This window comes from Rousettus aegyptiacus, unplaced genomic scaffold, assembly GCF_014176215.1.
Source record: "Rousettus aegyptiacus isolate mRouAeg1 unplaced genomic scaffold, mRouAeg1.p scaffold_m13_p_2, whole genome shotgun sequence".
Lineage (NCBI taxonomy): Eukaryota > Metazoa > Chordata > Mammalia > Chiroptera > Pteropodidae > Rousettus > Rousettus aegyptiacus.
In genome coordinates this window covers 25,423,940-25,442,231 of record NW_023416295.1, presented here as the reverse complement: position 1 = coordinate 25,442,231, position 18,292 = coordinate 25,423,940, and the positions used below count along the sequence as shown (strand labels likewise).

At 33.8% G+C, this 18,292-nt stretch overlaps 1 protein-coding gene across 43 annotated transcripts in view; it reads left to right on the top strand.

Annotated features, from left to right (window-relative positions):
• The window catches only part of ABI2 (abl interactor 2), a 78,541-nt gene that overhangs the window by 15,412 nt on the left and 44,837 nt on the right, over window positions 1–18,292 (top strand). For all 43 annotated transcript variants that reach the window (XM_016161938.2, XM_016161940.2, XM_036237819.1 and 40 more), the window contains exon 2: window positions 14,976–15,143. In XM_016161938.2, coding sequence (XP_016017424.2) covers window positions 14,976–15,143 — 168 coding nt within the window. The remainder of the gene's footprint in view (window positions 1–14,975; window positions 15,144–18,292) is intronic.

The window sequence follows — 18,292 nt, the reverse complement described above, 5'->3', positions numbered from 1 at the left end:
AGTTATATTAGTTCCTTAAATATGTTGGATATTAACTGCTTCTCAGATATATGATTTGCAAGTATTCTTTCTCATTCTTTCGGTTGCCTTTTTATTTTGTTGATAGTTTATTTTGCTGTGTAGATTTTTAGTTTGATGTGTCTCACTTGTTTTTGCTTTTGTTGCTTGTGCTTTTGGTATCACATCCAAAAATAGTTGCCAAGACCAATGTCAAGGAGCTTTTCTTCTGTGTTTTCTCATGGGAATTTTATGATTTAAGGTCTTATGTTTAAGTCTCTAATCCATTTTGAGTTAATTTCTGTGAGCGATGTAAAATATGGGTCCATTTTTATGCTTCTGCATGTGATTATTCAGTTTTCTCAGCACCATTTATTGCAGAGACTATCCTTTCTTCATTGAGCTCCATTGTCAAATATTAGTTGACTGTATAGGTGAGGGTTTATTTTTGTATACGATTTTCTATTGTGTGCCTTTTTAAAAAATGTGATATTTTTATTATTATAGCTTTGTAAAGTAGTTTAAAATCATAAAATGTGATACCTTTATCCATGTTCTTTCTCAGGATTTGCTATTCAGGGTCTTTTATGATTCCATATGAATTTTAGAATTGTTTTTTTCTATTTCTGTAAAAAATATGGCACTGCTTTTTATGACCGAATTTTGACTGGTACACTCCTGGTCCCCAAGAAGGTTATTGAGCATACTACACACCATTTAATTGAATTTTCATTGTGGTTTTTTTCTTGCTTCTGCAAACGTTTTGGTTATTGAGAGAAACTATGATGCATTTAAATTTGTTCTTCACTACTACTTATTATTACTGAGGTATAATTAACATACAATATTATGTTACTTCTAGTATACAATATAATGATTAGATAGTTATATATATTGCAAAATTATTATCATACACGTAATTACAGAATTTTTTCTTGTGAGAATTTGAAGATCTACTCAACAACTTTTATATATACAATACAGTATAATTAACTATAGCTGTTATGCTGTATATTGTGTCCCTATGACTTATTTATGTGCTATTGCTTATTGAAACTCTCATATCTATCTCTTGCCTTTAAATTAAGAGTATAGTGTCATTTGATTTCTTTCATCTCTACGGCAGAGGTGCAGGAGCAGTTGAAAGGTTGCCGATGTCTTACGTAGCCTGCTGGAATTTCAAACTTGAATTTTTATTTACATTTTTGATCATCTGTACTTTAACATTGTTCCTCATTATAGATACTTTCTTTTGTATATAGAAAAATGTAAATTTGAAAAGGGGAGTCAATCTGTAAATAATTGTTTCAGTGTTTGTAATTGTAGTTAAAATTATTTCAGAATTGTGGAGAAAACACAGATTCTCAGATGGCCTTATTTTGTTAGATTTCAGTTTAATATTTTCAGATTTTTCTTAATATAGAAAAAATTAAAGTCAAGAATTTAGAGGTATTTCTAATTTGCTGTGTCTTAGAATGCCAGATGTTACTGTTGATTTATACTTTTCCAGATGTTCCTTACATTTGATGCAGGACAGGGAATATCCCCCTGACTGGAGATTCAAGTTCTGTAAAGAAAGAGAGAAGAGAGGGGAGGAGAAGGAGAGAGATTGAGATTCAAGCACATGCCATAGTCATAGTCAAAAGAAAGTTTATTAGAGAAGGGATAACAATATAGACAGAGTGTGGTCTCCTCTCAGAGCAAGAGAATGAGACAGACAGAGAGACAGAGAAAAAACTGGGAGGAAAAACAGACTGAAAGACAGATAAAAGACTGACTGAAAGAGACAAAGACTCCCAAGAGTGTGGGGAATTCAGTTTATATATCATTCTTAGTTTCTATGAATTATAGTTTAAAGACTTTTTTTTTTTTTTAACCTATTTTCCTTTGATGGAATGTGTGAAAGATAAGGGTATTTAGTGAGAAAGCTTGTTGGCAATCCCCAACCTTTGATTTATAGGCGCTCCCCCAACCCTGTGGTTTTTGCCTTAGGGAATGACTGTAGGGCAAGACTTGAAGACTCTGTTTTCCCTTCCTGGTATGGATAAATGGTTTGTTAATAACCCCAGCAGAATCTTTCTTTGTTCTCTAAGTTTCCTCAAGGTCTAACCATAGAGCTGGTCAGCACATGAAGGCTCTGAATATAGCTCGATTTAACATTTAGTTCTCAGGCCTCCTTCCTCATTGCATTCATGGTAAAGCTTTGTGTTTGAGCTTTGTTTAGAATCTTACCTAGCAGCATAACGTTACCATCTTGCAGTAATAAAGGAAGTTGTGAATATTATTGTTCATTGAAAGAGAACTTGATCTTTAATGATAATTGAAAAAAAAAAACTCACTGTGCCAGTAATTGCTTTTAAGTAGTAAAAATGTATCCTAATGAAAAGCTAAAGAACAGTATAATTTTTATAATTTTTTTCAATGAGTTACTTGTGATAAAAATTTGCCCGTACTGTAACTCTCTATGGACTTTTCCAAGTAGGATTTCAGAATAATAAATTCTTTCACAACTACTTAAATCTTTGGGAAATTCAGTGTTGCTGACATGAACAAAGCAGAGGAGTCTGCCAAATGCTATTTTTGTATTTGGCATCTTTTTCAGATTTGTGCTAATAAAAATACTTTGTTATATCTTTGAGGAAAATATTTGGAGAAATAAGGGACTAGTAAGCACTGGTGACAATATATTATACCATGTTGCTAGCCGAATGAACACATTGACTATAAAAAGGAAAGTGAGAAATAGTAATCTATATTTCAGTTTTATCCAAGATTGGAGCTGTATAATCATAAATACAACACATTTCTTCTTAATTCCTAGTTTTTGACTCCTATCTTCTTTTTTACTGTCTTTGGTTAAGTTAAACCCACTCTGTTACAGTAATTTGTGTGGAAAACATAATATAATTTCTGTGTGTGTGTGTAACCCAGATAATACAAACCCCAAAAAATGTGAACATGCTCTGATCACCTGAAGTGTGACTCAGTAAGATAAACAGACACCCATGCCGCTGGTTGATAAGATGTCATCATAGAGTATAAAACAAAAAGGACTCTAATACAGACTTAGAAAATGTGGTCCCTAGCCTCCCGGGACTACGTTCCTCCGTCTCTTGGTTCCTGACTGCTCTGCTTTGAAGAAGAGGCCTCCGCTGATCGACTATCGCAGGTCGACAACATTTGAGCCAGCATCGACCAGTCCACCTCTTAATACGTGTCTTGTCTCTGCCAACACCGTTGGGTGGTCTGCTAGGACTGAAATCCATGAAGATCTGGTATGATTAAACTTGTGTGATGCTCTGGCAACTATTTGTGTGTGTGTGTGTGTGTGTCGTCCTTGCTTAGTTGGTTTACTCGCTGGGCTCGTTATATATACGCATCTCAGACAAAGTGCTCTCCGACGCGCACACTGGCTTGGCCTTAGGGAGCGAGTTGAGCCACCTGTGCACATGTCCACGGAGAAGTTGGACACACTCCCACTCCTCCCTTCCAGCTTACTGGGATATTTAACCTGCGCTCTTTCTTATTCCATCTTTGTTATCTTTATTCAGTTAATATCTTGCATTTGAGGGAATTGCTACCGGCTTATAAAATTGGAAATGATGAACTCGCTTACTCTAGGGAGAGCAGGTACGAAATAGTAAACCTGTGGCAGGAAGTGTATTGTGAACTGTCATTCTTTTATATTTTCATCTTCTACTCTTGCAGTATTAGCTTATAAAATTTATGCGATAGACCCTATATTTAGTGCCCTCAATTTTGCTACCCCATTTTATACACCGTAGTGGATTTTAAAATTTATTCAGTCATTTATAATTTGCTAACCTTGAATTTGCCTTAATTTTGTGGTTTTCCTCTAAGTATTTTTTTCCTCTTGTGAGTGTCAAATGGAGTTTTGCTCCTTAAATCATAATTAAGCTCTATTAAGATTGCCCCGAGGTTTGCATCATATACTTTTGTTGTTAGTTTGCTTGAAGGCACTGCATGTCACTTAGAGAGTAATGAGTCTTCACATAGAAGGCAAAAAAGTGATAGGTTTGGTTCATGACTAAACCAGTTGAAAAGGCAAAAAAGTGATAGGTTTGGTTCATGACTAAACCAGTTGAATAGAAAGCTTTTTTAGAATAAATATTAGATATAAACTTGAGTTCTGCAGTTCTACATCTGGTAATTCATTTGGTCAGCCTGCTTTCCCCTCTCCCCTTCATTCCTCCTCTCTACCCCTTTCCCCTCTCCCCTCTCTACCCCTATCTCCTCTCTTTTGTCTGAAAATGGGAAGGGTGATATCCTGACTCTTATTCAAGTTATATTATTAGATCGAAGGTGCACTGGTTTTCAACTAATACTTATTCTTTTGTGTGGTATTCTGGTGACATAGAAAATTAAAAAGACACGAATAAAGTGTGACTCCTGTTCTCAGATGTTTTTAGGCCTGTAATCCCATAATGGAAATAGGACCACTCCACTACACAGATAACCATAGCATTTCCTAAGTGGCATGATGAAGTTACTTCCCAAGGAAAAAGTGCAGTGGGAAGTGGCAGACTGGCTCAGTAGACATTTATTGACCTCTACCATGTGCTAGCCTTTCTGGTCAGTTGAAAGAATAGACATAAATCAGACAATAGTCTCTGTTTTACAGGGCTGGGAATAGATATTATATAAAGATTGAGGTGATACTTCTGAAATACTTTAGTTTTTATCTTAACAAACTGTGGGTTGTATAACATCTAACTATTATACTCTTAGGTTTGCAACTGGGAAATTATAGATGCATGTTATTGTATTTTGGTAATGAGTTTTTGGTTTGGCAGCTTATATAAGGCCTGACAGTTGTATCAGGAGCATCCACATATAGGAGTTATTTTTTTGTAATGTTTTCAGAATTGTACAATTTGGATGCTTATTGGATATTTAGAATTTGGTCATGAACCAGATGGTCATATATTAACATGAAAGAGAAATAACTTGAAAGAGAAAAGGTTTAGCAATTGCATCTTAAGTAAAAATAAATGTAATTAAGGTTCAGTCTAGTACTTTCAAGTTTATTCATTCCTGGTGAGTAAGACTCGACATTAAACATGAAAAGTTCTTTAAAACTTAATTATTATTTTAATTGGTATGAAACATGCAGGAGGTAATTAGCTTAAGAAGAATGGTAAAAAAAAAATGTATAATTTACATACAAGCTTTTTATATGATGAAGTGACTGGAAGATTTTTTTTTGACATTCTTAATTATAGGTTTTGTGTTGGCGGGATAATTAAAAGTTGTATGTTAGATTTATGAGCAAAATTTAATTATGATGAAACCTTAAGTTACTGGAAATCGTTCCTCAGTTTTTTAAACACAACAATAATTTAATATAACCCCATCTGGGTAAGGTAAATAATTTCTTTTCATTTTGAGAAATTAAAATTAAAAACTTTTTTTTCCTGAACCTTTTGAAAATAGGTTGCTGACCTGATGTCCCATCATTGCTAAATACTTTAATGTGTTTTTCCTACAAACAAGGATATTTTCCTAGTTAATCACAAAACAACCAGCAAAACCAGGATATAATATTGATACATTTTTATTATTAAATTCTCATATTCCCATTTGAGTTTTACCAACTGTCCTAATAATGTACTTTATTAAAAAAGAATCCAGTTCAGAAATATGTTGCATTTAGTTGTCATGACTCTTAGTCTCCTCCGGTCTGGAATACTTCCTTATTTTCTCATCTTTCTTTGGTTTTCATGATCATAATATAGGCAGTTATTTTTAATAGTATCTTTCAATGTTCGACCTTTCCTCTTGAATAGATTCAAGTTAATATATTTTTGGCAGGAATATTACAGAAATGATACTGTATTTATTTCCTGCTTCCTATCAAGTTGGTTTTGATTTCAGTTTGTCCTGTTACCTATGATATTCCTTTTGATCACTTGATTACAGTTGTACCTGACAGGTTTTTCCACTGGCGAAGTCATTTTTGAAATATTTCTCTTTGTAATATATCCTCTTCTTTATTCAGTTTTCACTCATTTTATTCATTGAGTTATAATCCATTTTTTACAGCTTTATTGAAATAGACTATATTTCATATTTTTACATTGTACAATTCAGAGGTTTTTTTCCAACTCCGAAAAAAAACTATTGTATAGTTGGCATACAGTAATAATTTCAGTTGTATAGTATAATAATTAGAGATCTATATAACTTACAAAGTGATCACCCCACTAAATCTAGTACCCCTCTTCCTGCTTATGTATTTATTACATTGTTGACTGTTTTCCCTATGCTGCACTTGCCTATTTTTCCATAACTATTTTGTAGCTATCCATTTGAATTTCTTAATCCCTTTACCTTTTTTCACTGTCCCCCTCTTCCTATCTGGTAGCCCTCAAAATATTATCTGTATCTATGAGTAGTTTATTTTATTCTTTAGATTCCACATGTACATGAAATCATGGTATTTTCTTTATCTGACTTACTTCATTCAGTGCAATACCCTCTAGGTCCATCAAGGCAGTATCTTTTTCCATCCCCTTCCTTTTAGTCTGTGCGTGTCATTTAATCTGAAGTGAGTCTTTTGTAGATAGCATATGTAGGGGTCTTGTTATCCATCAGCCACCATATCTTTTGGTTGGAGCACTTAATTCTTTTCCATTTGAAGTACTCGTTGATAGATACATAGTTATTATCATTCCTTATTTGTGTTTTTGATACATGTTTTTTCTTCTTAAAGCCCTCCAACATTTCCTGTAATATTGGCTTGATGTCGATGAATACCTTTAGCTTTTTCGTTTTTCTTTTCTTTTTCTTTTTTCTTCTCTCTCTTTTTTTTTTTTTTTTTGTTTTTGCCTGGGAATCTCTTTATCTGTCCTTTGACTCTAAATGAAAGCTTTGCTAGATAAAATAAATTTAATTGCAAATCCTGGGTTTTCATCACTTTGAATATTTTGTGCCAAGCCCTTCTGTCCTGCAGTTTCTTTTGAGAAGTCAGCAGCCAGTCTTATGGGTGCTCCCTTGTAGGCAACTAACTGCTTTTCTTTTGCTGCTTTTAAGATTCTCTCTTTGTATTTAACCTTTGGCATTTTAATTATGATGTGTCTTGGTGTGAGCCTCTTTGGTTTTATCTTTTTTGGAATTCTCTGAGCTTTCTCGGGTTGTATGTCTATTTCCTTCACCAGATGAGGGAAGTTTTCCATCTATATTTCATCAGGTAGATTTCAACTTCTTGTTCTCCCTCTTCTTCTTCATGGATGTTATATCCCTATTGCATGGATATTGTTAATATGTAATTTTGTCTCATAGGTTCCTTAAATTATTATCATATTCTTGGCTTATTTTTTCTTGCCATTCTGATTGAGTGTCCCTGGCTTCCCCATCCTGTATATCAGTAATTTGATCCTCTGCTTCATCCACTCTGTTAATTTCTTCTAATATAGTCTTTATCTTAAATAACGTATTCATTTCTGATTGGTTCTCTTTTATAATTTCCATTTCCATTTTTATGTTTTGTTTTTTTTAAATCTCTTTGTTAAAGTTCTCACTGAGTTTATCTACACTTCCCCTAAGTTCGTTCAGCATCCTTATAACCAGTTTTTTGAACTCTGCATCTATTAGATTGCTTTACTCCATGTTTCCTGGATCTCTGTTTTGTTCTCTCATATGATTTCTGCTTCGTTGTCTCCGCATTTTGACTGCCTTTGTGTAATAAGACCAGGAGACTTAGGAGCTTTGCTTTCTGCATACTAAGCAAAGCTCCTAAGTCTCCTGGTCTTATTAGTGTGGCTCTGTGTAGTAGGTTTCCAGTGGTACAGCCCTGAGAGGAGTTCAGCTGTTGGCCAAGTTTAGCCCCAGCCTGTGCCCCTCCAGGTCCACCTGTTAAGATTCAGCAAGCAATCCACAGATTCTGTGCTTATAGTTAGTTGCCTCAAGAGGGCACACCAGAAACCTAGGCTATCTGCTACTAGTGTGGGTCTTGAAGCTGCTCAGCAAGGGGCACAGGACACTCCGGGAACACAACTGGATGTGACTTGGGTAGGGCTGTGAGTCAGGAGAGGTTCAGAGAGTCTTCTAGGTGGAGTGACCTCTGTTTTCCAGTTTGAAGATGTCTCAACTTTGGTGGCTCTGACTCTACACACTGGAAGCGGGGAGGGCTTGGGGGGAACAATGGACTCTTCTGCCCAGGAGAAAGCCTTGCCTCTGGCTATCGCTCTGACAACTCAGTCATATATATATATATATATTTTTTTTACACATTTGCAATGGCTTGTCATGAAATGGTGTACCTGATTAAAAAGATATATGCAGTACAGATAATTATACAAGTAATCTGTAGGGATTTAATTTTTCTGAATTAGCTGTGTATAGTCTGTTCTTTTTTGCTTGGTTTAAAATCTGTTCAGGGCCTTTGAGCCACACACTTCTCTTGCTCAGGCCTGCTTCCACGTCTGGAAGTGTACTATCCATTCTAATAAAGCTTTTCTTTTCTGCTGTATTTTTAAAAAATTTTATTTAGGCATTTGACATCATTGACATTGTTTTCACCTGCCTTTTTCTTTACTTTGTCCATTATATTATTCTTATTTCATTGGTTTTTATTTTTATTCACCTCGTTTAATTCGAGTAATTTATGTGAATTTTCTCCTATAATAGATCTTTGAGTACAGATACAATGTTTTAAAATTCCTCAGCTCTGAGCACAATGGGGTATATACAGTTATGCCCTGCATAATGACATTTTGGTCAAAGATGGACTGCATATACGATGGTGGTCTCATAGATTATATGATGGTTGTCCCTTAAGATTATGTAGGGACCACCCATAAGATTATAATGGAGAGGGAAAATTCCTCTTGCCTAGTGACGTTGTAGCTGTTGTAATATTATAGTGCAAATAAACTTGCGCCGGTAGCCATATAAAAATGTAGCAGTACCATTATGTACACTATGTAATACTTGGTAGTGACAATAAATGACTTTTACTGGTTTATGTATTTGCTATACTATACTTTGTTTTAGAGAGTACTCTTCCTACTTATAAAAAAAAAAATGTTTGCTGTAAAACAGTATGGGTGTTATGCCAGCAGCAGCCTCATACATCTCATATTTACCAAGCTTCTTGATTGTATCATTTTTTCTTGTGCTTGATATAATCCATGTTCTTTTTTAAATACATTAATATACTGTATAAACTTGGTACTGTGGCTTTGGAGCAATAGCTGTACCATACAGAGGTGTGTAGTAGGCTATACCATCTATGTTTGTGTAAGTGCACGCTGATGTTTGTATAACGGTGAAATCGCCTTACAATACATTTCTTAGCATGTATCCCTATCGTTAAGTGGGTCATGAATGTACATGGTAGATCCTCATATGTTATAGTGAATTAATGTTCAACATTTTTTGAACAGCGGCCACACAGCTTTACTTGATTCTAACATTCATCCTCAATTTTTTCTCTCTTTTGTTGTTTTATATGGGGACTATATTTTTACTTCTTTTATTAAAATTATCTTGAATCTGTGAATTTTGTACAAGAATGAGAATCATAAATTAATGAATTATTTCTAGGTCATTGAAGTCTTATTTTGTGGGACCAAGATTGGAAAAAATATTTCCCTCAGTCTACATGTTTTCTGGGGCTTTTACCTTAGGGTTTACAGGACTATAGTTGCATTTTTTTTTTCATATTTAGGTTTGAACTGTCATAGAAATTCTTAGGCTTGAGTAATGGACAGAACTCTTTTAAATGGAGAAAAAGAGATCTGATTGCCTATGTTGACTTATTTATTTAAAAATGTTATTTAAACATAAAAATAGATATACATTACTGATGATTAAAGCTCATCTCACAACTATAAATTCAAAATAAATTCATAAATAAATAAATAATAAAATTTATCAGAAGGAGTAATATCATGGGTCATATTTTGCCTAAACTCAGTTGTCCTTGAAATTTGAATATGGCTGTGGGTTTACAGATTATTTTGAGCAGTATTACAGAGTATACTATGTACCTGCACTATGGGGGTGGGGGGAAAGGAGGATGCCTTGGGGTGATTCAGGACTTACCCCCTTAAGCTATTTAAGGAATTGCAAACCCTTTTTAAAAACTTTCATTTGTTTATACAATACAGTATAACATATTTGGTTATCATTTGGTGTGAATGCATTCATATATTAAGGTTGTCCTTTTAATCTCATTAATTTGCTCTACAATTAAAGGGGGAAGATTTTTATTGAGATTTTGTAACTTTCAGCTGTAGGGTATCCATGTTAAATTCTTATAATTTCAGCTTATGGTATAATTTATAAGCATAATTTCAATTTTATATAAATATATAACTTTTAAATACATGATTTTAATAGCAGTGTAATTTTTAACATCTTTTGTTTGCATTAGTAGCTGTGAAAATGAAAATTGTCATAAAAGTAACTGTTATGGAATCTTAGCATGTATGGTGGTTTTTTTTTTTTTTTTAAACTATCTTTTGGGGGCAGTTTTAGGTTCACAGAAAAATTGAGATGAAGGTATAGAGATTTCATCAGAAATCTCTCATCAGAGTAGTATATTTGTTTAATGGATAAACCTTGGTAAATACTGACAAATCATTATCACTCAAAGTCTATAGTTTAAGGTCCACTCTTGGCGGTGTACATTCTTTGAGTTTTAACAAATGTGTAATGACATGTGTCCATCATTATGGTATTATACAGAGTATTTTCACTGCCCTAAAAATCCCCTGTGCTCCACCTAAGCATCCTTTCTCCAACCAACCCCTGGGAACCACTGATCTTTTTACTATCTCCATGGGCTTGCCATTTCTGTGATGTCATATTGTTGCACCTATGCAGTGTAGAGATTAAGGAGCATGATTGCTGTATCATATGGTAAGAACATATTTAGTTTTGTAGGAAACTGCCAAACTGTCTTCCAAAGTGGCTGCTGTACCATTTTTTTATTCCCACCAATAGTGAATGAGAGTTCCTTTGTTCCATATCCCCACTAGCATTTGGTGTCAATCTAATAGGTATGTAGTAGTATCTCATTTTAATGTGCATTTCTGGATTTGGGCCAATCTAATAGGTGTGTAGTAGTATCTCATTTTAGTGTGCATTTCCCTGATGACATATGATGTAGAGTATCTTTTCATATGCTATTTGCCATCTGTATACCTTCTTTGTTAAGGTGTCTGTGATAGTCTTTGGCCTGTATTTTAATTGTTTATTTTCTTATTATTGCCTTTTAAGAGTTCTTTGTATATTTTGGATAACAGTCCTTTATCGGATTTGTCTTTTGCAAATATCTTCTCCAAGTCTGTGGCTTGTCTTCTCATTTCTCTTGACACTGCTTTTTTGCAGAGCAGAAGTTTTTAATTTTAAGAAAATCTAGTTTATCGATTATTTTTCATGGATCATGACTTTGTTGTATCTCAAAAGTCATTGTCATACTCAAGGTCACCTAGGTTTTCTCTTATATACTGGGAGTTTTATAGTTTTGCAGTTACCTTTTAGGTCTGTGATCCATTTTGAGTTCATTTTTGTGAAGAATGTACTATGCTTAGATTCATATTTTTGCATGTGGATATCCAGTTGTTCCAGCACCATTTGTTGAAAAAAAGTTGTCTTTGCTCCATTGCATTGCCTTTGCTCTTTTGTCAAAGGTAAGTTGGCTTTATTTATGTAGGTCTATTTCTAGGCTCTTGATTCAGTTCCATTGACCTTTTTGTCTTCTTTCACCATTATCATACTGTCTTCATTATTATAGTTTTATGGTGAGTCTTGAAAGTCGAGTAGTGTTAGTCTTCCAACTCTGTTGTTCTTCAATAATGTGTTGGCTATTCTGGGTGTTTTGCCTCTGCTTGTAAACTTCAGAATCAGTTTGTTGATATCCGCAAAATAACTTGGTGGGATTTGGTTGAGATTGCATTGAACCTGTATTTCAATTTGAGAAGGTTAGACGTATAGACAATATCGAGTGTTCCTCTCCATGAACATGGACTGTCTCTATTTAGTTCTTGATTTTGTTCATCAGTTTTACAGTGTTCTTCATATAGATCTTGTTCATATTTTGTTAGATTTATATGTAAGCATTTTATATTTTGGGGTGCTAACGTAAATGGTGGTATATTTTTAGTGTCAAATTCTACTTGCTAATTGTAGGTATATGGAAAGGCAATTGACTTTTGTATGTTAACTTTGTATCTTGCAATTTTGCTGTAATTTCTTATTCCGCTTATTCGGTTTCATTTTTTTTGGTCACTACTTTTGGATTTTCTACATAGATGATCGTGTCATCTGCAAACCTCTTTGTATTTTCCCCTCTCTTAGGGATCCAAGGATAGGGGTTTTTTTTTTCTCCCTTTCTAACACATTAAAAACCATTTCATTTTACTAACTATAATAAGTTCACACATAGTCTAAACAAAAATTTCGAAATTCACTATTTGCTCCCTGGTCAAAATATAGATTACATACAGGCAGTCAAGAAGTATTGTTCTTTTAATATAATGATCTTAGAGTTGTGGTTGTGCTTATTTAGTAAATGTAGATTTACGATAAATGTATGCTTTTTTAGAGAAGAGTTAGCTATACTTTTCTCTGGTATCTGTGATGATTTCCTTGTTTGAACCACATTAACGAATATTTTTGACATAACTATTGCTATTATGAAGCTACATCAGGACTTTAATGGATTGACAGCATTTTTTTTTCCTTAAAAAGCAATTGGTATAACAGTTTATAAAATTCAGAGCGTTCCTCTGTTTCACTTTAATAAAGAATGACACCCAGAACACCTACTTTATGGTGACTTACATCAGTGTTGTAAGTCAACCACAAACAGCATCTCCATTTAGATTTGATTTTATACATTTTACATTATAGGGTCCTTAATATTTCATGGAAAAGTACTATATGAAGCCCACCTAATATAATATTTATTTGATGTAGCAATAGTCAGCCACACAATTTCACTTATACACTAGGAATAAAGGCATAACGTGAAGTGATTAATAATAATATTTGTTGTTCAAATTATCTCAAGTACTATCAATATAAAAAGGGATACACTGAAAATAATTATCTCTCTCCAGATATCCATCCCCTTGATCCTTTGAAGCATATTAATAAAATTATATCTAAGTGTGTTAATTTTGGATGATTTTCTATAAGAAATACTCTGGTTTAATGTCTAAAAAGTGTTAATGACTTACTGTTTTCTATTGTGAATTCAAGAAAAGTTATTAATTTTTCCAGTATGTTCAGCTTTTTGTTTTTAGAATGGAATGGCAACTTCCAAGCTCCCTTCATGTACAACCAGAATCTGGAAGTCTATAGGGCGTTTTTCGAAAGTATTTATCTTTAACCAGTTTGGTTTCAACTCTTGTTAATTTAAGCATTATAAGACTGAGATAACTAAAGATTAGAATAGAAAAGAAAAAAATAGAAAGCAAACATAGTGATTCTTAACTCTTTTCAAGTTTAAATGCTGTTATTTGATTATTTTGTTAACTACTGCTTCTTCAAAGGAATTTTTCTTCCCCTGGAAAAATTTATGTCTAGGGTTGTTCTGCCTCCCCGCCCCTTCCACCCCTGACCTACGGATGTCACGTTGTCATCTCCCCTTAAGAACTGGATCTCTGAAGGCGGGGCATCTTCTCCCACATGCTCAGGGTGCACACCGGGGGACCTGGCATGCCGGGGATATGGACTGTGGCTCCAGTGGGGCGTGAACCCAGGACCCTCTACATATAAAGCAGATGTGTTAACCACTACTCTATGGAACCCTGTCTAGGGTTGTTGATTCTGACTCCTGTGGTATGTGGGAGAGAGGAGAATGGGACGTAGTGGACTTTGAACAGTTAATGACCATTCAGAGAGATAATGACAGTTGTTATATACAGCACTCCCCAACCTTTTTTGGCATCAGTGTTCTTATGGGAATCTAATGCCTAATGATCTGAGGTGGAGCTGAGGTGGTGATGTTAATGCTGGGGAGCCGCTGAAATACAGATGAAGCTTCACTTGCTTGCCTGCCACTCACCTGCTGTGCATCCTAGTTCCTAACTACCCATCTGGCCTGGGAGTTGGGGATGCCTGATATAATGATTTGTTGTTTTAGAAAGTGGTTGTACATCCATTATGTTATTTGAGGCTTACAACTCCTTAGAATGGTTGATACAGAGGTTCATTTCCTCTGCTTTGTAATTGTGGAAATTAAGAAACCGACTCTTGTCCAAGTTGGCGTGTTGTAGTAAATAGTAGAACTGACATTAAGATAAAAGGTTTCTGGTTCAGAGGCATGTGTACTTTCTACTGAACCATGAAGTCTTTCTACAGAACTAGGGCAAGAAGATGGTGTTTGGCAGTTAGCAGCATAGCCTGGGTCTCTTTTCCATTGCTTTTCATTGTGACCTTGGAAATAATCATTTTTTATTTACTATGTACTGTTTTTAGGCAATTTATGCCCTTTAAGGTTGTAACCCTTAAAATGCTTGGGAAGAAAGAATCCTTTCATTATTTTATCATAATTACCATTTTTATTTATCATCATTATATTAAAATTACTTTAATCAGATGTTACATTATAGCCACATTATCTTCTCACATGTTAAAATGGAAGGAAAGGAGGAATTCAGGAAAGTAGAAAAAAATAGGCCAGAATTTGTACATTTAAGTCAACACCAACTTTCCAAACAATGACATTGAGAATCTTTGTACTTGCTGCTGTTGCTCAAAATACCCATTGGATCTAATTTTTTAAATAATGGCTTCAATATTTTATTTGCATTTGTACAAAGATGTATCTATTCAACATGAAAGTATTGGCGAACTCAGTTGTTGGGTTTACATAGTTTTCAGAACATTTTTAGTTAATGTGTGTAGATTCAGCAACAATGGTTTTGATGAGTATCTTTGTAGATTAGACTTTGATAGAATGAGTTATCTTTGAATTAATAATGTTTTTTTTTTCTTCCTAGTCATCAGATAAGCAGCGAGCTCTAGAAGAAACCAAAGCCTACACCACCCAGTCCTTAGCAAGTGTTGCCTATCTGATAAATACCCTGGCCAACAATGTCCTGCAGATGCTGGATATCCAGGCATCCCAGCTACGAAGGATGGAATCATCGATCAATCATATTTCACAAGTGAGACCACGCTATTTTCCTATTTTGTCTATGAGGACCATTTAATAAACACAGGCAATCTGTAATGCTGGCAGCCTTTATTATGTGAGTTAACTCACATGTATGATTTGGAAAATACAAACTCAGTATTACAAAATCAGTGTTTTTTGATCCTCTGATTTTGATAGGGAAGTAAACTTTAATGGTTTCCATTGAAACTCAGTTGTCATATTAAAATAATAAGCCTTGAGGTAAAAATTTGTCTTGTTCCCTTCTAACTTTTACCAAATGTCACACTTCTTTGTCTTTTTAAAAATATAAATGTGATAGTTTGATGACTTGTTCACATTTTTTTTTCTGTTAGTAGGATTTTTGTTACCAGGGTAGTACCATACCTTAATTACAGAAAGATTAATCTAAATGACCTTGTTAAATTATCTTTGTATAGAACTTAAAAAAAAAAAGTTAAGGCTATACTTTTTCCATTGTAAAAGTCTTGTTCATGAGTATATAGATAAAAGAGGAAAAAAATGGAAAAACAAACCCTTTTCCTACCACTCAAGCTTTTCGCTGTTACTCTTTCGATATATTTTTTTCTAATATTTTTTTTCTTGCAGTTTTTAAAATGTAGCTGTGATTATCATGTATAGAATTCGGGGTTCTGTTCTTTACTATTAAAACAAACATCATCCCATTATGTTATAAGCTCTTCATAGACGTTTTCAATGGCTCCATAATGTTGCACATATATGTTGTAGCTTTCCTAACTATTCTTATATTTTGGGACCATTTTAAATAATGCTTCAATGAAAAACCAATTAATAATTGCAAAAAAATTTTAAAAATGTTAAAATGATAAAGGTTTTGATCTCTCTGCTTATCATTGAAGAGATTTTTGGAGCTTTTCTGTTTTAGCACTCATCATTTGAGTAACTTGGGTGTATTCAGTCTTTTTAGACCTAAATAATTAGAATTCTTCTAGATAAAACGTTTTAAAATGTGCATGTTATCTTTTTCCTATATATCTTAAGAGTTCAGGATGCTTCTGAAATTGACTAATCCAACAATTTTTCAAACTCTGAAGTTTAATTTGTATAATTAAATCAACTATAATCCAGAGAATTTAAGCAGATATAGAAGGTCTCCTTTATATTTCTGTTATTTGAATATTCATCAGATTGATTTGGAGGGATTTTTAATATAATATTATTTAACCTTAACTCTGAATTTGCTACTGTAAGGGTTTCTTTACATCCCATATAAACTTCTGCATATAATGTATAATTTATTGTTTATTGCTGTCTCTTAAACAACAACAACAAAGAATTGATGAGTTTTAATGAGTGAGAGGTAAATTTTATTCTGAAAAGACCTCCTAGAGGAAATAATCAGTGGCAAGTTAAATGATTAAATAGATGAACTTGATTTCTGTAGGAGGGATATTGACTAATAATCTGATACAGAATTTCAGAAATTTTACTTGAGAGACATAAAATTTCTGCATGTTTGTATCTTAGCAAAGGACCCCAAAAAGAAAATAAAAAGAAAGTGCAAATGCTGAGGAGAAATTAATATATTAGAGATTCTAAAAAGGAAGGACAACTTTTTATTAGTTTGTAGGAGAAAGTAGGAGGTTGTGTGGGTAGATGATAACAACAAACAAATGACAATGAGAGAGAATCATCTATTTTCTGATTACAATTCTATAGTTCTTGGGTAAAGAAGAGTCGCAACCTTGAGGAAAGTGAATAAGTCTACTTGAGGTTGTAATTATGTGTATTTATTTAATGTTAGTATTTGAGTATCACATAAATTTATATTAACAGTCTAATCAATATCTTTTAAAACAATTCTAATGGAACAAGGAAAAACAGAAAAGATTGAGTTTAGTAGGTCAGAAATAACAGGGCCTTAATTCAGAGCTGTCAAGAACATGCTGAACCATCTTCATTTGGAGTTGAGTGTCTGAAGGGCAATACCTAAAGAGGCGAGAGATCTGCAGTTGTACAGAGGCTGTTGAGTTTATGCAAAATAATATGTTGGATGAAGGGTTGAGTAGGAGAAATGGGCTGATAGGAGCTTTAGCAATTAAATACGAGTAAATTTTTAAAAAATATTTATGTATTTTTTAGCATTTGCCTTAAGGATTGAAATTTTTCTCAGTTATGTTTAATGTATGGGTAGAGTCCTTTGGTTTTTGTTTGTTTGTTTGTTTTTTTAGGTGAGGCAACCCTTAGTTGACCTAACAGATTGCAAGGACCTTGTCATCTTACAATCCCTTATTTTTTATTTGTTACACCTACAAGCACCTGGTCTTCCTAGGTGGTCTCCCATCCAAGTACTAACAGGCCTAACCCTGCTTAGCTTCCAAGATCAGATGGGATCGGGCTTGTTAGGGTTAGAGTCCTTTGTTTTAAAAGTCAATTAAACATTAAAACTTTTTGATGCTCTTTAGACTGAAATATTATAGTTTAAGAGAAAATGTTTTTTGTTTACAAAGCCAATACTCAGTAAATACTCTAAAGCAAGGGTTGGCAAACTTTTCTGTAAAGGACAGATAGTATTTTAGGCTTTCTGGGCCACTAAGGTCTTAGTCTCCTATTCTTTGTATGTGTATGTTTTTAAACAACTATTTAAAAATGTAACAACCATTCTTAATTTGTGTGCCATATAAAAGGCTGTGGGCCATATTTGGCATGTAGGGTGTAGTTTGCAAGCCCTTGCTCTAAAATACTGTTTTTTCAAATGTTTGGTGCTTAAATTTTATTATTATTATGCTTTATTTAAAAATATTATTAGGTTTTTAGAGGAAGCCAGAAGGTTTTTTTTTTTTTTAAGTTAATTAATTATTTTTATGGTAACATTGGTTAATGAAATCCAGTAAGTTTCAGCTGTGCATTTTAACAGTAAAGCACATATATTTATATTGTGTGTTCACCTCCCATAGTTAGAGTTCTTTCTGGCACCACATATATAACCCCTTTAACCCCATCAACCTCCCCTTCCCCCCTTTTCTCTACCCTCTGGTAACCACTAGTCTATTGTTCATGTCCCAGAAGTTCTTAAGATATCTTGAGGTCAGATTTTTTTTTTTTTTAATTTGGGCAAAAATACTAGGTTTGGAGAATTTGGAGATAAGATCGAGTTAAAGAAGCAAAGAAGTGGAGGTT